This window comes from Centroberyx affinis, unplaced genomic scaffold (genome assembly GCF_046629955.1).
Source record: "Centroberyx affinis isolate AG114_WGS23_722 - 3 ecotype Tasmania unplaced genomic scaffold, CSIRO-AGI_Caff_v1 ptg003571l_1, whole genome shotgun sequence".
Classification (NCBI taxonomy): domain Eukaryota; kingdom Metazoa; phylum Chordata; class Actinopteri; order Beryciformes; family Berycidae; genus Centroberyx; species Centroberyx affinis.
The window spans coordinates 72,376-91,878 of NW_027281501.1; the positions used below are offsets into that span (position 1 = coordinate 72,376).

The 19,503-nt window shown below is 43.7% G+C and overlaps 3 protein-coding genes across 3 annotated transcripts; 1 reads left to right on the forward strand and 2 right to left on the reverse strand.

The window, feature by feature from the left end:
* Positions 1 to 1,398: 1,398 nt before the first annotated feature.
* ugl (ureidoglycolate lyase) lies at positions 1,399 to 8,332 on the reverse strand. The gene is made up of 14 exons (XM_071540165.1): positions 8,213 to 8,332; positions 7,259 to 7,477; positions 6,946 to 7,036; positions 6,698 to 6,774; positions 6,270 to 6,380; positions 6,089 to 6,148; positions 5,736 to 5,892; positions 5,141 to 5,339; positions 4,952 to 5,030; positions 4,770 to 4,862; positions 4,021 to 4,093; positions 3,870 to 3,937; positions 3,555 to 3,679; positions 1,399 to 1,570 (listed from the first exon to the last, which is right to left on the reverse strand). Exons 1-14 carry the CDS (start codon positions 8,327 to 8,329, stop codon positions 1,399 to 1,401), a joined length of 1,641 nt encoding a protein of 546 aa, XP_071396266.1. The 5' UTR covers positions 8,330 to 8,332.
* Positions 8,333 to 9,755: 1,423 nt separating this feature from the next.
* Positions 9,756 to 11,731, forward strand: rab33ba (RAB33B, member RAS oncogene family a). Its single transcript, XM_071540172.1, has 2 exons — positions 9,756 to 10,214; positions 11,234 to 11,731. The coding sequence occupies exons 1-2, from the start codon at positions 9,987 to 9,989 to the stop codon at positions 11,729 to 11,731; spliced, it is 726 nt and encodes a 241-aa protein (XP_071396273.1). The 5' UTR covers positions 9,756 to 9,986.
* A 3,853-nt stretch (positions 11,732 to 15,584) lies between these two features.
* On the reverse strand, positions 15,585 to 18,803 carry LOC139661653 (uncharacterized). Its single transcript, XM_071540171.1, has 6 exons — positions 18,426 to 18,803; positions 17,893 to 17,952; positions 17,249 to 17,380; positions 16,811 to 16,957; positions 15,913 to 15,970; positions 15,585 to 15,688 (listed from the first exon to the last, which is right to left on the reverse strand). The coding sequence occupies exons 1-6, from the start codon at positions 18,588 to 18,590 to the stop codon at positions 15,585 to 15,587; spliced, it is 666 nt and encodes a 221-aa protein (XP_071396272.1). The 5' UTR covers positions 18,591 to 18,803.
* Positions 18,804 to 19,503: the final 700 nt, after the last annotated feature.

Consider the following 19,503-nt stretch of genomic DNA (forward strand, 5'->3'; position numbering starts at 1 on the left):
TGAGGGAGGAGGAGGAGGAGGAGGAGGGAGGGAGGGGAGGAGGAGGACGCCAGACGCCTTAGTCCGCCAACAACACCTATTTTCCTGCTCCCCCCTCTACCCCCTAAATCCCCACCTCCACCCCCAAAAACCCCCCGCGGCTATGGCTGTTGTGAATCGCCCTGCCCCCCCCCCCCCCCCCGCATTGCACTGATCTGGATGGACTGAGCACCACAGGAGAGAAAGGAAAAAAAAAGAAAGTGAGAGAGAGAGAAAAGGAGCTGGCACAGGAAAGAAAACGACGGCCGTTTTACTTAAAAAAAAAAAAAAAAAACCCAACAAAAAATAAAAACAAAAGACCCTGTCCACAGCTATTCTGTAACCGAGAGAACAGAAATAAATATGGTTATGGGGAGGAAAAAAAAGGAGGATTGTGGGGAAGAGTGGACAACGGTGGGCTGAGACGGCTTCCGTAAAAAAAAAAAAACACAGTCTAGGTTTTCTATAACTCCTGTGTTTTCACGCCCATGTCCTTCTTGTAGGTGCATCTGCTTCTCACGTTTTTAAAAAGAAAAAAAAAAAAGGTAATTTATATATTACAAACTGACAAATGAATTAATAAAAACGACGTTTGCAAAACCAAACAGTACCATTGTTAATAGTGGTGGTGATGTCGGGGAGAGTCGGTGTGGTTCAGAGTGTGAGCTGGTGTGTGCCAAAAAAACGCAAGAGGCAGAACATTTTTTTTTTTTTTTTTTTTTTTTTTTTGGAAAAAGGGGAGGAAGCGCCGGTTTTCCGGTCCAAACGTTGAACCGGAGGAAGGGAGAGGAAGACGAGGGGAGGGGGGGGGGGGACAAAGCAGGACCTGGACCTGATTTAAAATGACCTGCAGACGCCAGAGTGCCGCTTTGTGTGATGGACAAAAATGTCCCAAGACTTCAGCTTTGTTCCTTTATTCTTCACTTCTCTGCACCTCTTCAGTGTTATCCTGGTGGGAAACTCTTGTGAGATTTCCATGAAAAACCACCAAAAAAAAAAAAAATGTTGACAGCTACATTTCTGTTACTGGGCTTTTATTATTTTTAGGTTCTGGATTTTGCTTCCACCTGCAGCCCCCCCCCCCCCCCACAAGCCCCACTTTTCAAAGTCTATGATTCGATGGCTCTTCCGATTGCAATGATCGTGATCAATCCTTCTACTGGTTTTATTTTGAACGGTTTGTCAGTCCTACAGGATCCAGCACACCGGCAACCTGCTCCTATTTAACACACATCAAGGAGTTATGAATAAAAACGGAGTTGAATAAAACTTGTTGAGTTATTTTAATGGATGTCAGTGCATAGAGATATTACAGGTAGAGCCATGTGGTGTGTTTATGTGTAATTCACGTTTATTGTATAGCTGAATCAATGTTTTCCTTTAGAGTTTGGGTTGGTGCTTGGCTCTGGCCAGGCCCTCCATCTGCCCATCGGTCTGGGAGCGGAGAAAGGTGTGGTCCAGGTTCAAGTAGGTGGTGATGAACTCTGGGAAGTCTCTCTTCTGGACCACCTCCAGGAACATATCCGCTGCTGTCAGTAGCCTCTGTTCAGCCCTGAAACACAGAGGCAAGAGCTAAAGCAGGGATGAGACATGACATGAATGCAGCGTTAGATTGGTTATGAGTGGAAGTAATCCTTGGTTCTCATCTGAAGTCTCTGAGATGTTGAGGGAAAAACGGATGCTTTATGGGCAAAAGCACAAGCCTCAAAGTCTTCCACAGACAATTGAGAAATAAACGCCTCAGTATGATTAGCACTGCTCAATCATCTTACTTTGTGCTCTCTCTGGATGTGTAGCAATTAGGGCTGGGCGATATGGACCAAAAATCATATCTCAGTATTTTTAGGCTGAATGGCGATACACGATATATATCTCGGTATTTTCCAAGAAGTGGGCTAAATGTTCAGTTGTAAGTCAAAGCCACATGTGAGATGTCACAAGCACTTTTATTAAAACAAGACTGTGATCAAAATAAAATGCAAAGACAGGGTTTCCTTCCCTGTTTCAGAACAGTCTGGTAAGTTCAGAAAATGACATCACTTTACTGTAATGCAGCCTTTAAAACCAGGAAAAGACACTTATGCCATATCACGATATCCAAAATCTAAGACGATATCTAGTCTCATATCACGATATCTATATAATATTGATATATCGCCCAGCCCTAGTAGCAATCCAGCAAAATTTGGAAAAACTGTTGAGGCACTAAATCTCTCATCTTTCTCAGGAGGTGTCCTTGTTTCAGGAAGTAGAGGTAAAGTAATCTCTTCCTCTTGATGCCTTATCAATTGGAGCTGACCTTTTGGAGCCAAGATTTTCATTGTTTTATTGTGGGCTGAACCTCACTATAGCATATCTAGTAACACATATTTGTTAATGGATAAGCTATAATAAGTGTATAAACAATGCATAAGGAAGGTAATACCAGTGATCCAAATAACTATCTCCTGATTTCAAAACTTTCATACTCAGCGAAAATATTACAAAAGCTTATTAACAGTCAAATGCGCCTCTTTCTGTCTGATCAGTGTATTTTAAACCAGTGATTCTCAACCTTTTTCATATCAAGGACCCCTAATTTAGTACACATTTTGGCCACGGACCCCCCATTTGATGAGATTTTGTCTCTCAGAGCCAAATCTGAATAAACTTTTATTGTGACTATCTGTATTGTAGAGAGATAACAGTGAAACTATGATCATAACAGTCATTCTTCTACATTCTCTAATTGTGTTAACTTCTTGTAAATGAACTAATACTGACGTTTAACAATTAATCAGTTTGCTGGGGACCCCCTGAAACTGTCTAAAGGACCCCCGGTGGTCCCCAGACCCCACGTTGAGAACCACTGTTCTAAACCCCCACCATCCTGGTTTCAGACCAGGATGGTGGGGTCCCTGGAGGAAGGAGTTGCAGTGCTCTGTTCATTGATTTGTCTAAAGAATTTCATACAGTGGACCAGTCTCTTGTTTTAGATCACCTTATATCAGTTGGTTTTGATGCAAATGCATATTATTGGTTTCAGAGTTATCTCACTGGCAGATCTCATGCAATAGTAGCTGATGGTCATCAATCAGATTTCCTTTAAGTTACTAAGGGAGTTCCTCAGGGTTCAATATTAGGTCCTCTGTTATTCATATTATACTTATCTTTTCTTAGTAGTTTGTAATTTTTGGAATTTTTGTTTTGTAAACATTTAAACACTTCCTCACAACATATAACTGTCTCACAGGAGCAGAGATCTGTTCACAGGGAACATAGTCCCTTTTAGTTTTTTTTTGTATCACATTTCATATAAATTTTACCAGTCTACACAAAACTAAAATTACTATTTAACTTTAGAGCTGCTACAAGTTCTCATTTTCTCACTTTTGAGATAATGCTAGTGGCCTACTGTCATTCAACATAGTAAAGTGTTAGCATGGAGCACCGGAATCTATATGCTCAAGTTGATCAAAGGGACAATCTCCCCAAAACTCTGTGTATTCCTTTACTATTCCTTAAGGATTGGGTTAGTTTCTGGGATTGTTTCTCACCTAACAGTGTGACAGAGAGTGCTGAGCTCCATCATGACCTCCTGGGTGAGCTCAGCCACCAGTCGCCTGGTCACCACCCTGCCATCGTCCTCCAGCTGAGTCTGATGACGGATCCACTGCCACACCTACCACACACACACAGAGTGGATTTACATAGCAAAAGAAAGTAGTGGACCCTTAACCCTGTGATCAAATCTTCACAAAGTCACAATTAACTTAATTGAAGGGGTGCAACTAGCTTTTTCTCAAATGGAAAAACTATGGTTTTATGGAACTAACTATCCATGCATAACAATGATATAACCCTTAATTTACCTGGGATCTGGAAATCTCTGCTGTGGCTGAATCCTCAACCTGGCCTCTGTAGAAAAAATGGCCTTTACCTAGGAAAGAAAGCATCATGGTGTGAAAGTGACACCACTCAGCAGCATGAGAATAGTAACAGTGAAAAGGTGTGTGCACTTACCTGACAGCCAAGCATCAATAAAGAGTATACCAACTGCAATGTTATACTTCAAGCCAAAAAGGGTAACTCCTCCCTGAGTAAAAGTGAAACAAATCATACTACATTGGAGCATGTCATATTTTTTTACATACTATATAATCATATATACAGTGCTGTGAAAAAGTTCATACACCCCTTGAGTTTTTGCACAATTTGTTGTTCTACAAAATTATTTTAAAATGATTCATTTTTTTTTTTCTGTCTGAGGCCTATACAATGTTTTCTATTGCACTGAAGTAATAACAAAATTCAATATATTCTTATGAAGTTATAAAATCCAAATAAATGAAAAATAGGGTGTGCAAAAGTAAATACACCCCTTGAGCTAATTGTGTCACTGACCAATTTCATATCTTGTGCTGCTCAGATGTCATGTTAAGATTGTAGCTATAGGTTTTAAACATTATTTACCATTCAGAATTGTAGTAATTCTGCCTTCTTATAATAGATCTCAATGGAATCTCAGTGGATTTCAGGGTAGGATGAATTCAATCTCAGAAAACATGAGTATAGTGTGGAATGTGAGGTTCACTTATGGATGGCATTAGGGTCCAGGTCTTGTTACTAATGGTACTAATATCTCTAAATTAATGTAGTAATGATTTGTTGATGTTAAAATGCCACACATAGCACCTTTAAGATGCATTTGAAACATCCAGCTTTAAAAAGTACATTCTGCAGTTGTACTATGGCACAACAGAGGGACTGACCGAAGGCATGGAGAGCAGGTCCTCAGGAGTCACGGTGACATCATCTCGAACCTGGTGAAGCTGGTTATCACCTTGAGTATGGAGCTGAAAGAGCTGAGAGAGGTGAAGGGTTAGTATGAATGAGAGGGAACTGCCTCTATATAAAAGTGGGTCATTTATAACAGTTCTGGACCAGTACTAACTTTCTGCATGGGCTCGATCAAGTCCAGGTCATACACCATGAAACCGTCCACACCTGCCTTGATCTCCAGCAACTTCAGTCTAAAAGGTGGGAGAAAAAAAGGTATAAGAGGGGTTGAAATACTGCAATACTGATACTATTGGGTTTTATGAATGTGGGCCTCTATGTGTGCAAAACAATGAAATCCTGCCTGGTGACAGTAGCCAGCGCTGTCCTGTAGGGGGCGCTGTGCTGGTCCTGAGGCAGCAGCAGGGCAGCCATGCCTCCTGTGGCCAGAGCCCCCCGCCGGTGACACGTCTGAACCAACAGGTCCATGTAGCTGCGAAGGAAACGCTTCTCCATGTTGACGTATTTACTGCGGTCGGGCAGCAGGAAGGCCTCTCGGTGACCTGGAAGACAAACACATCACTTTAACCTGAAAGACACTGAGGTTGCTTTTTCACTGTAGGTTAATGTAAAGTGTAGCTAATATTGCGATTCATTTTTCTGCCCCACGATACTTGTTGTCACATTTTTGTACTGCGGTATATTGAATTTCGATATATCGTACCATCCCTAAGCAATACTGATATCATTCGGACTGACACCGCTGAGACGTTGTGCTGTTGTTCAATATCTTTAAAAAATTGGTTTGACTTTATTTTCATGTCAAGATCTCGAGACCTTAAGTGAAGTATGGCCAATAGCTGGGCTACCTAAATCTGCCATTTCATGAGGAAGTTTTGGAGGAAAACATGGTAGATTTAATTTCAAGAACACCTTAAAAGCCAGACCGCTTAGCTCACCGAACTTATTGACGAAGGAGGCTGAATAATCCCAGATGCCACAGTTGAGTCCGGCTGAATGGTCTCGCAGCTCATAGAGAATCTCCTCCATCTCAAATGCTGCCAGAACGTTCTCGATCAGCACCGTAGCCTTGATGCTACCCAGGGGAAGTCCCAGCTAGAATTAGGATTAGAATGGTCTATTGCAATATGTACAGACAATGCATAGGACAAAAAAAACAACTATTCAATTCAGATCACATTTACAGAGGTTATGTGCATTACTAGATGTTTGCATGATCAAAAACTCCAAGGGGAATAACCACATGTACTGAAAAAGAGACCATGTGCAAACACTGGGTACATATGCAAACCTTCTGTTGCGTCCAGACAAATATCTTGTTCCAAAGTCTGGCTTCCATGAAACTCTCGACCTGGAGAGCAATGGACAGGAAAGAGACATGGTAGAGTAGGTGAGTAGTGGGATTGTAACTTTCATATCAATCACGTTCTTATTCTACAAATCATTTCTTTGTGTGTCTGCATGTGTGTTACTTTAGACAGGTAGAAAAATGGTCCACTCTTGTTTTCAAGTAGGTTCTTTCCACAGTGGAACATGAGGAGCCCAAAGTCAAAGAGAGGACCCGGAACCTCCTTCCCCTCCACCTGAGAAAGACAGCTGTGTTAGCACAGGGAAAAATAAGCCATTCACACAGTTGGAGATGATTTGTCTTTGTGCGTGTGTGTGGAGGATGAAACTGCACCACACAGTTTTGCCCAAGGTCCTCTTGTACATTTCATGTGGATTGAGGAGAACTGGATTTAAGAGGAAATTAAACACGTAAAAAAGGTTGTTCTGAATGATGCAGGCAGCCCTTGGGCCAATCAGTAACAAGATGCATCATCCCTCCAAGTTTCAAATCACACAGATTTGTCTTCTAAATCCTATACTGAATAAATAAATTGAGAAGATGCCATAGTACCATCATGTTGTGCTCCACCATGTTCCAAGCGCGGGGACGAAGCATCAGCACTGGAGCCTGAGATATGGGCGGGGCATCTGCTAACACAAGGAGGGAGGTGGATGATGGGTGATGTACATGATAATATTCGTACTATGAGTTTTAGTCTGATCCATTCTAATTCAGTTGGAATATTCACGTATGTGCATAAATGCAAATGCCCATGTATTTGTGACAGCATGAACATCAAGTTAAAGCAAACAACTTACTGGAAAATTGGTTGTGCACCGCTTTGTAAACATTATGAATGCCTTTGATCTGATTGTGATATGTCGGGCAGTTCCCGTCATCAAAGTCAACCTGACAAAACCAAACAGAGGATTAGGGTTGTAGTGAATGAGGGATCTAAATAAATTGAAAAGCTTCATTCTGTAATCTGAAATCTAATGAGACATTGGCTACTTTCACATGCACACAGAATTCCACACTTGATCTGTAACATGCAATATTTTTTAAGATTTCAGCTGAGCTTCCACTTGTAAGATCGCAAGTACAAGCACAAGTATGATATGGGCTTTATACCTGTATGCCTTGCGCTGGTGACTGGAGAGCTTGGATGAAGCGCTGGGTATCGCAGGGAGCCAGATCCCCAATGTCCACATGCCTCTTCTGGAGCCTCGGAGGGACGGGGAGCACCCTCCAGGTTGGGTCTCTCCTGACATGGGTGGTGGCCTCTGAGAAGCCAGGCAGACCACCCGATAGGTCCAACTGGGTCTTTCTGGACACCCTCAACCGCAGGACCTGAACAGAACAGAATTGCACCACATAAGGAGGAGATTCTACGACCTGGGGTAATACCTTGACAGAGTTCTTGAGAGCTCAAGAAACGCATCCTTTGTGGTCACAGTGTGCCAATAGTCCATGAACAGACCATGGAGGTGGACAAAACAGGAGGCATCCGTTAAGACCTGAACAAAATACAGTTGGAACACATAAGGAGTAGATTCTACAACCTGGGGTAAGACCTTGACAGAGTTCTGGACAGAGTTCTTGAGAATTCAAGAAACGCATCCTTTGTGGTCACAGTGTGCCAATAGTCCATGAACAGACCATGGAGGTGGACAAAACAGGAGGCATCCGTTAAGACCTGCACAGAATACAGTTGGAACACATAAGAAGCAGATTCTACAACCTGGGGTAAGACCTTGACAGAGTTCTGGACAGAGTCCTTGAGAGTTCAAGAAACACATCTTTGTGGTCACAGCGTGCCATTAGTCCATAAACAGACCATGGAGGTGGACAAAACAGGAGGCATCCGTTAAGACCTGAACAGAATACAGTTGGAACACATAAGAAGCAGATTCTACAACCTGGGGTAAGACCTTGACAGAGTTCTGGACAGAGTCCTTGAGAGTTCAAGAAACACATCTTTGTGGTCACAGCGTGCCATTAGTCCATAAACAGACCATGGAGGCGGACAAAACAGGAGGCATCCGTTAAGTAGAAAACCACACGGGGGCTTTTCGGTTGTCCTACCTGATCTACCTCCTTGTCGAACTTGGAGATCAGCTCGTGGAGGAAGTGCAGGGAGTTCACTGTGAAGAGAGTCCCATACTCTGCTTCCAGGCCTGGGGGAGAGGGAGACAGCTCCATGCCTACTGGCCCCTGTGGATCAACATATTAGGGTTTGACTGATGTAGGTTTTTGAAGACCAACAGAAACATTGATATTCTTGGAATGAGGCTGTTTAAATTTTGCGCTGATAATCACTATGTTTAATTTTGACTACTTGCATACCCAAAACATTCTAAAAAAACTACAAGTATTCAGTGTTTCCCCCCAGAATTGTATTCTTGTCAGGGTGGAAACGTCTCTGAAACAGCATTTAGACCATCATGAGACACTCTCCATTGAAAGCCATGAAATTCTTCTAGGTGGGTTAGCAGCTCTTTAAGGCAGGGTGAGGCAGGTCTCAATGCAAGTTTTACAGACTGTTGAGGAAAATCTCACTCAGAGATTTGCTGCAATGGACACATCAGTGTTATCTACAAGAGGTAGTGAGTACAAAAGTCAATTCAAACATGCAACACAGCGCCCCCTCAGATTGCACTTGCTTCTTCTTATTGTCCATACTGGTGTTGTAGTCTTTACAGTCCAAAACACAAAGTCAATAACTGTTATTTAGCTGCAAAATGAAGTATAATATGGGAATACTCACAGACATGCTGATCACAGTCTCTCTGCACTTAATAGATGTGGACTTTGGTTATGGGCTTTCTTTGGTCACTGTTTGACCAGGAAAATGTTTGTTTGGATTTGGGGTTTAAAGTACATCCTCTGTATGTGTAGATCCTGCCCATCTCCTATATGCTGTAAATTGAGGGGGGATTCAAATTTTTGTCAAGCAGAATTTAGTATAATTTATATCATATCATAATATTTATTAATATTAGGTTTTATTAATTGTTTAATATAATTCATAATAGTAGAATTTATTCATGCCGCTGTGATAATACTTTTCCCCCCCTCTGGTATGATTAAAGTATCTATCTATCTATCTATCTATCTATCTATCTATCTATCTGTCTATCTATCGATCTATCTATCTATCTGATGTGTTCAAGTCATATGAGAATAACTAGCACAATGTCTTAAAGTAGTGACTTGGAAGTTTTCACTCAAACTTCATCAAGACACCATGGTTTTTCCATGAGTTTTCTTCACATCGCTCCTGATCAGCTTTTCCTCACACATAAACCTAGTGAACAGTAAACTAACTTTCCATTGCATCTTAAGATTCCCCCAGAATGACTTACTGGATGAAAACCATTAATTTTGTTGGTGTTATTTGCAATTAATATACCATTCCCCACACTTGACAAAAGCTTACGAGCTGAAAACTGAGGTGAACGGTATTTTCTAGTTGGAAGCTTGTATGTGGCGTCTTTCCCGTGGGACAGTGAATGCAGCATAAATGACAGCAAGTAGGTAGGATTTCGCCGTTGTCTCGCGAGACGAGATTTCTTTGACAACATTGTACGTGGCTTCACAGCTGAGGACAGGGAGTTATATGTTTTACCACTGGGATGAACTGGTTTGAGCGATATAGATATGCATATTGACACTGCATAAACGATATTACAATATAATTTGTATTACAAATGTCATTGAATTTTGAGAAAGAGGGCGGTAGTTGTGCGTCTTGAAGGCTTTGTGTCAGGCTTCCCCCGCAGCACCACAGCAGTAGCCTCGCTGCAGTACTAGCTAGCTGCTCAAGGCGTAATCATCCAGCCTGCCGGACCGGACCGATATGGCGGAGGTGGAGTCGTCGGCTGAATTCTCCAGCTCGTTGACGAGCGCAAATCTACCGCCGCCGAGGACCCGCATCTTCAAGATCATCGTGATAGGGGACTCGGGGGTCGGGAAGACCTGCCTCACCTACCGCTTCTGTGCCAGCAAGTTCCCCGAGAAGACCGAGGCCACGATCGGGGTGGACTTCAGGGAGAGGCTGGTCGAGATTGACGGCGAGAAAATCAAGGTGGGCACGACGGAGAGAATATAGTAATAGTTACTGGATAACTAGTAGTAATGTTACTGGAAACCCCTTTGGATGAGTAAACACACAGGCACACAGAGCTCGTGGTATAAGACACTGACTTGACTGCCTTTGCCTCCGTTCCGTTCTCTCTTGTAACGTCTGGCCAAACCGCGTTGAAAACTCTGATAATTTAATATTCCCTTGCTTATCAGCAAAGGCGCATAACAGGTATAACATGACTCGAGATGTTTTCTGAATAATTAGGTTCCACTGGTAATTTCGGCATTCATATTATCCACCAAGCGACTCTTAACATCAATAAAATGTCAACCTTAACAACCGGTTCTCCTGTTACTATCACAATCTTTTCCACCGATATACACCGTCGTGGGTGGTAGCATGAACCAATTCAGTTGCTACTTGTATGCCAGATTTTACCAGAAGACCCGAATGGTTCATAAACGTTCTTAACTCAGGCTCTACCAGGTATGTATATTTGCCAGTAAATAATGCCAAATTAAAGGCAAAATCCACCCTAAACATTTTGACACTTGTTAAAAAAAAGCTATTGGCGATGTATAACATTCCTAAGTCCATTTTGTAGTTTGGTGGTGTATTTTTTATTATTTCTGTGGCTAGCTGGCTAAAAATAGACAATATGACATCATGTTGAGACATCTCCATTGCAGCTACAATGGAGTCTGATAGCAGAAAATGATTCATCTATCTATAACACCAGCGGTAAACGTCAGGTTTTGGCAGACAGCAGGGGCTTCTTTCCAGACTCACTATTTTGCACTGATGTTCAGCAATCATACAGGGAAATCCAACCAGAATGCAATGCAGCTACAACACACACTGGTTGTTGACTAAAGGGTGTGGGCACGATCATAGACACGCCCCAATGTTCATGAACTAGTTATGGAACTTGGTTAATGGAACTTGGCGTGACGATCCCTCCAGACAAGCAAGAACATCAGTACTGATTGATCCATTTCCTCTTGTCTCTCCACCTGCAGATCCAGCTGTGGGACACGGCGGGCCAGGAGCGCTTCAGGAAGTCCATGGTGCAGCACTACTACCGCAACGTGCACGCCGTCGTCTTCGTGTACGACGTCACCAGCGCCGCCAGCTTCCGCAGCCTCCCGGCCTGGATCGAGGAGTGCAAGCAGCACGCCCTGGGCACCGAGGTCCCGCGGATCCTCGTCGGCAACAAGTGCGACCTGCGGGACTCGATCCAGGTGGGCACGGACGTGGCGCAGCAGTTCGCCGACGCCCACTCCATGCCGCTGTTCGAGACGTCCGCGAAAAACCCCGCCAACCAGGGGGACGGCGGTTACGGCTGTGGGAACAGCGACCACGTGGAGGCCATTTTCATGACGGTGGCCCACAAGCTGAAGTCTCAGAAGCCGCTGGTGTTGAGCCAGCCGCCCGGGGGGCCCGGGACCGTCGCCCTGAGCGGCGGGAGGGACGACAGGGGGGACGGGGCGAGGAGCTGGGGCTGCGGCGGCTGCTGAGACAGAGGGAGACGAGGAGGGAAAGAGGGGGGACGACTTCAGCCTGAGACTATACAAGGACGACGGGATGGAAGATGGAGAGAGCTGAGGCCTAGAGAGACAGAAAAAAGAATGGAGCCAGCAAGTGGCTTCACAATCAGAAAAAAAACGCATAGATGAATGTCTCTATCAGAACAGAATACATTTGCCCAATGCTTGTGCTTGCCTTTATGAATAATTTGTGGGTCGTTGTGCTGATTGCTGATTTGGAATGCCAAAATCTACTGTTGGTCCATGGAAATGCTCCTCATCAACATGCCAAAAATCTGCTCCTAAATCAGTTCTCCTGTAAGAGTAATTCAAGCCCAGAGCCTGCATGCATTAAGTTTCAGCTCACTGATCTAAATGGTTCCACTGGTCACGGAAAACATAATAACCCAAAACATATTTTCTCATTACATATGTCACATATGTAATAGTTTTAGCGAGCCAAAGCGAGACCTAAGACATCCAGATCAACAACTCAACAAAATGTAACACATGAACATGAAGATGGACACAGACAGATACTGTTTGTGGAAATTACGCTCTATGTAATTGAATATTCACAGAGAAGTAACTGAATTAGATCAGCATCACTGGTCAGGTCATATAAATGAGCTTCACTTTGATCTGACGTGAGAGCAGAATTCCTGCTCTGTATGCAGACTTAGTTCTTACCTTATATGTATTCTCACTCCACAAATCATTGCTGGGGAAGTCAAGTTTTTCCAAAAATTGAAAATCTTTATTCTTTAAAGGGTTTTTATATCATATCTTAAAAGGGAATAATTGCGTAGGAATGCTCTGTTAGGATCCAACGCATAGCAATTTCACATGGAATTGAATGGAAAATGAATTGACCCCAGCCTTAGTAAGACTCTTCCATTTTCATACTACTGAACAAAAACAATGTGAACTGCACTGGAGTGACCACACATCCACATTTATCACACTTGCTGCAACTGCAATAATAATAATAACAATGGTAATAATGGAATAATTCATTCCTCCCTGTAGGGAAATCCAGTTTTGTCTTGCTCAAGGACACTTCAGCAGTATCATGCGCCTGCTCATTCTTTAGTCTCATGGGAGGTCTCCTCTACACTTAAGTACTTGCCTGCTCAGGTACCCATTAAGCCTAGGTCACACTACAGGATTTTACACTGCTTGTTAGGCCAACTGGACCATTCCGACTGTTGGGGTCAGTCAGGGCGAGTTGGAGGGAGTCTGAGTGAATCTGGGCTAGTCAGGGTGAGTCTGAGTTTGGGCCAGTTTAGGATGAGTCTGGGCTAGTTGGGGTGAGTTGTGGTTAGTCTCAAGCAGTCTGGGCTAGTTAGGGGAGTTGTTGCCAGTCACAGTGAGTCTGGGCTAGTCGGGGGATTTGTGGCCAGTTAGGGTGAGTCTGGACTAGTTGGGGGAGATGGCTATGTCGAAGGGAGTCTGGGTGAGTTGGGGCAACTCTGAGCTAGTTAAGATGAGTCCTCGTTAATCGGGACTGACGGTCAGCAGATCATACTGCAGTGTGAACAGGTTTAAGACTCCCGACGACTCCAGACCAGTCGTCGCCGACTAGATTCGTCCTAGCAGTTTGATTTGGTCGGTCCAGTGTGGCTGGGCTCTTGTAGTGTGAAGTGGTCCTAGACTAGAAAATGAATCAGATAACAGCAACAAGAAGGCGAGAGGAAAATTTGCTAATAGAGGAGCAAAGCTGCCACCAACAGGCCAGCCACAGCCTCACATCACAGACAATCCGGTAGTGTGTGCTCCCTTGTCTTCATCTTTGTCTCCTAGTGTGAAGACCTTTCTGATGCTACAAGGATTTTACACAAGGCCAGTCGTCTAGTCTGTACTTAACAGTCTAGTAGACTTAGGCTTTAGTGCTGGAGAAGAAAACCTGGTTTAATCTGCTGAGCTCTAACGAAGGAACTGATTTTGAACAGCTCAGGTCAGATCAAGCTCAAGTTCCCTAATCTAGGACAAGGCTTAAAGGAATACTTTAGTTTTTGGTCAGCTTAGTGTACTAGCCAGGAGTATCGGAGCCAACAATCTACCAGGGGATTCATGGATGATATTGGGGTCTATGGTCTCGTCAGCCTAGGGGGAAAGTTGAACAATGGGCCAACCTCCCAAAACCCTGGCATATTCCTTTAATCCATGTCTGTCAAACTGGCCTACCCGTCTGTTGATTCAAAGTGTTAGACGCATCAGAAATCCCCTGGGAAACAGCTAAAGGACACAAAGGGAACCTGTAAGAAGGCTCTGTCAGCTTCATACCCGGTCCACGAGATGGAGTTTAGAAAATTCGGTTTTAGCCTTTTTTTTTTTTTAGGTTTGTGTTTTAGCGTGTGCATTCCTCAGTGTATGAAAGCCTGTACAATTGCTAGACCGGTAAACAAGAATACTGTATTGTGTGAATCAAATGGTGAGAACACATACCTCTCATAGTCTACAAGTATTTTTTTTGTAGTGTGCACCTCTCAGGCGTCTCAACATGTAAACGGATGCCTATAGCCATTGCTTATCCCGTATGTAAGCTTATGATACACTATTCAGCATGTCTCGCAAACACCATTGTATAACAGCCAATGGCATCAAATCATTTTTCCTTTAAGACACATTGTTTTGTGTCTTAGTGGTTCTGAATGTCAATGTTTTTTTTTGCCAATGTTGCTTTTCTGGGTTTTTGTGGCCACAGCTGGTTCTGTGGCTCCTCTACTATGTTTCAGCTGTACACAAGCTTCTTCTGACGCTGAGGGATGCCGACCATCACTAAAACCAAACGGCCTTCTCTCAGGATTCTCACGGTCTTATGAGGCTATGCGTTCAGATCGGGAAAAGACCTCGAGCACCGAGACCGGGGAGCGTTTTCGCGTCTTCGTACGCACACACCCGCATCCCAGTGGCCCGCGTCCGCGATGGGACGATACGAGAAAAGGGAACGGTGCGGGTGTCCCGTCGGTTCGGATTCGGCTTCCTCCTGCTCTTTAAGTGTCCTTTACGTTTCGGCGCTAAAGGGAAATGATCAGCCGGTTTCTCCTCCCTCGCGTTCGGTCCTCGTTTCCTTTGCCTTACCTTTGCTCGCCGCCGCCATGAACGACAACAGCAGCGGTACTGTATACATGAACTCTATGGAACATCGTTGAATATCTCATTGCAAGTGCCCTGAAAAAAAAAAAATCAAAGTACACTACGGCATTAATTCACCAAGAGACTGACGAGTGGAACACAAACTATGGACTACAGAAAAGGGAGAAGCTTGCAATGGTTTTGTCATGTGTAACCTTGCAATAAAGTATCCTGAACATTTCAAGGTGTGTCCTTTTATGCTCGTCACTAACAACTAAGGCTAACAACTCATACAGGCTTTATTCATGAAATGCAACATGATAAAATAACATAGGATTCGCTATGAACTGAGAACACACCTCACATTCAGGTGGAATACTGCATACAGGTTCTTTTGGGGGCGGGGGGGGGGTTCAGTTTCTCACACAGATAGGTTAAGGTTTCAAAAATGTGTTTGGCAACGAAAAGTTAATGCTTGTGTTGATATAAAGACGCTGTTTAAGTCCAAAGTGCTTTGTCTAATCGAGGAATCAGTCGACCGCAGAATCCACTCAAGTAACGTCTCAAAACGATCCATCTTCACAACTTCTCTCTTTCACTCTTCTAGCTGTAACTCAGTCTTGGGAATCCTCCCCTCTGTCCGTCCCAAATGATCAGCGAGGAGTCTGTGCAGGGCAGAAACATCTTTGAAATACAATCCGTCGTCGTCTCTCTCCTCATCGGAAAGCAGAAGGACCGGTGTCTCTGTACTGGTGTGGATCTGTTGTCAGGTCAGTCTGCTGTACGGAGGCAGTTTGGAGGGACCCTCCTCTTCCTCCTTGATGCTGTCGGTCGGCTGGGCTGGCGAGTTGAAGAGGCTGTCGTCGCCTCCTGCTGGATGGAGAGGGGGAAACTAGATCAGATGATCGCTGAGAGCAAAACGACATCGTTGCAAAATACCATAAATTTAATATCAAAGCAATAGCAGTTTTGGCATTGTAATCTCCACTAGAACTAAAACACGGACCCCTATCCACACTACCGCTATTACTGACTGTCATTCTAGTAAGAGTCAGTCCCAACAACATTCATCATCATTCAACAGTCCTTCTTACCTTGCCAGGTACAAACCAACTCCATGTCCGAGGGGTCGCTCTGAGGAACCAGCGTCTCCTGGAACACACGCACAAAATGAAAGGGAATGGGGAGTCTGATAAAACCCAAACAAAATACATCCCTGGACATATTATGTGGCTCTGCAATGTGGCCTGGCATAGTTGTATCTCTATGCTGATGGTGTTTGTTGTATACACAGTGTTGAGTAAATTTCAATAGTGGAGTGAAATTGATCCTTTCAGTCTCATCAGATTTTCATTTCCGATCAAAAGATGAATGTAAGGTGAAAGTACAGCCTGTCAACTACTGACTGTTGTTTCATGTTACCTTTAGTCTCTGATACTTATTTCAGATATTAAATTTAAAATAAAAAATGCGACAAAAGGTACATTTTTTGACATTACCAGACTGCTGATGACCTCCACTGAAATATCCCACCAGGCCCAAAACTCAGTCATTGCATTTGTGCCATTACAGCTATAAAATGGATTGATCCCTAATACTGATTCCTCACTGATGCCACTATAACACTACTCCCCCCACTGTGATTCAGCTTCTTCAGGATCATCTCAGCAGAGACATCCTCCATTAAACTTTCCCATAGAGCTCAACAGAAAATTAGCCAAGGGCAGCCCACGGTTGAAAGGAATACACATGACTTTTGTCACCTGTTAGATATCAATCTGTGATGTTCAATGAATTCCAACCCAACACTGCAGCAGCTCTTTTCACTGATTAGCGTATCATCAACCAGAGCGGAGGAACTAACCAGTGAAATCACCCGCTGTGGTGATTGGTTGGAATGGAAACTTGCAGACTCGGCCCTCCATGGCACACGGTTGAGAATCAGTAGTCTAAAGTTTGAACGCCATTTGTTTTGACTGTGTTGTTCCCTACCAGTCCAGTTCTGGCATCGTAGCAGCCGCAGTAGGGAAGGCTCCGGCAGCCCACATAGGAGATGAGAGAGGACAGAGCCAGGCTGATGGCACAGGACAGCAGGATGGTGGCGTTCGCCCCCTTCACCATCCGATGCAGCACGAACGTCTGAGCAGAGAGACAAGGACAGAGCACATTATTATGCATGTATTATACTGAGATCACCTGTCAATCAAAACAGTGTGGGCGGAGCTTGGATTTTCTGTTGATGCAGTTTGAGTTTCTCTATTCTTTGTCTGTTCAGCCATGGTGGCTATCACTGCTCATGCTAACTACCCAGTTCTTCTTCTGTTTATTCCAAACAAACCGAAAATGTCTGATCTGATTTTGAAACTTGTTGATTGTTGATTGTATGTGTATGTGTGTGTGTGTGTGTGTGTGTGTGTGTGTGATGGTTACCACTTCAGCACTGTGGTGGTGGTGGAAGACCTCTTCATCCTCCTCCCCGTAGGTCAGCGTCAGGCAGGAGTAGGATGATACGAACACCAAGGCCACCCAGGAGCACCCAGCGGCCACCACCATCACACTCACCTTGGGCGGAGGTCAGACAGTTCAAACAAGGAAATGACTGTGTGTGTGTGTGTGTGCGTGTGTGTATTTCTTATCTTTTCGCTGCTCCAAAATTAAACTGACCACATCGTGTAATACCTTCTGCAGGAGAACTATAGTAATCGTACATACGCATCTAATAATTTATCACACTGACCAAATAATATCATCTTGTCAGTTATCAGTCGTTACTCCACTTTGTCCATAGAAATTTAGTCTCTTTATATATTAAGGAGGTTTGGAGTACTGGTGGCAAATGATATTAGATGCAGGGAGTTTGGCATAGCTTAGGGTTTAGTGAAGTGATAAAAATATTATAGGTATATTATAGTGATACCATAGTACATTCATACTTTGTTTGATAGCATTAAGTGCTATAGGGTGACGATTAATCTCACCATTTATGTAGTAGCCTGCTACAGACACTTGAATATTACAGGCACATTACAGTGATTTCTTCTCTACTACTCAGCAATGTAATGAAAGGGACTCACCAATATTGAGTTTTTCCTCTGGGAGGCAAACAGCGCCAGAACACCTGGAGAGGCCATGATCTACAAGGAAGTTACAAGTGGCCAGAATAGGATGGAAGGATAAACATAATACACTCAAGTCTAAAGTCATGTTAGACCTTATACGAATCGCTAGGGTCTTCTGGTTAATTCGGCATATAGATGACCCACCAAGCAGCACATTATTCTATTAAAATTGAAACTTTTAGAACTGGTTTGCTACTGCCCACCGTGGTGTATTTTGATGGAACGAGATTGAGGGAATAACGGGCCAACCAACACTAAAAGTTGAAATTTTACTAAAATAAGTGCTGCTTTGTGTGTTAGATGTATGCCGAAATTAAGAGTCGATCCTAAGGATTTGTTAAAGGTCCTAAGTCATGTTCTACGAGGTGTGTACGTTTACCGATAAGCGAGGAAACATTAAACTGCCAGATTTTTTAATGGAGTTTGGGAAAGTAACAGTGTTAGGAGCAAAAGACTTCAAAGGTTCTGATAGAAGATCAATATCTCACCAGTCCTCCCCATATTGGTGTCCTGGTGGTACTCAGCGGGGTGTCCTTCCGGAAAACAGCGTCCATAAACCCGCAGACCACGCAAAGCCCCGCACAAGCTATCTGGAGGATACCGAGGACGAGCACACTCTTCTGGTTGAAGATGAAGTACCTGTACCGGTCCATCTCCAGGCATAAAACCGCTTAAAGTCCCCTACTACGTCGGTGTCTAACTATCGCAGTCAGTGGTTTTGCATTTGTTTTGTGTCTCCGAGCGGGAGAAACTTCAAGTTAGCTTAATGCTTGGTGTCTTTTTGTAGGCTTTCTGTGGAGGCAAAACTATGGAAAAGTGTAACATATGACCACATTTAGGCGAGTGTCTTCAATGTCCAAAATGCAGTTAATTTTTTCATTCAGAAAGCGGCACTGAACCTACTTTTCTCTTCCGGGCAGCACGGTGGTTTCGGTGTTGACTCAGGTGAGTTTATCCATTAACCTGGCTGACCAAGCAGCAGGTGCAAAACACACATTTAACTCCTTCTGTGCCGGACAACTGTTTAGCCTGCTATTTTTTTCCCGCGGTAACACACTGAAACATCTCGATAATAACGAAATAGGTAATGACCAATCATAATCAGGGATAGTGAAACCAATCGAAACTCCTTTTCCCCCACCTTTTTTATTTACAGTGATAGAGTTGACCACCTTTTTAGGCTGACATAAATCTATATGACATAATATCAGAGTAAGCAACCTATTAAACGTTATGGGGAAAAAAAATTCTTTCTTATTTTTTACTGACTGGAGGTCATAGTTTACCCACTTTTTATTTACCACCACCACATGCCTGATTATAATGAAATGTTAGGCAATATATTCTTCCGCCAAGCAATATAGTCCCTGAACAGTAGCTAAACAAAGGGGTTGCTAAACCACACCTAAGCAGGTGCAAGGGGTGTGTAAGCCCTCATGGCTGTCTTACAGGTGGCTGTGGGGAGTTGCTGTGGGGGTTACTTCCCAACTCCTCCCCTACACAACATGGCAAGGTGAAGCGTCCTTAGCAGGTAGACCCTCGACCGAGGTGTTCTTGTGACCCTCG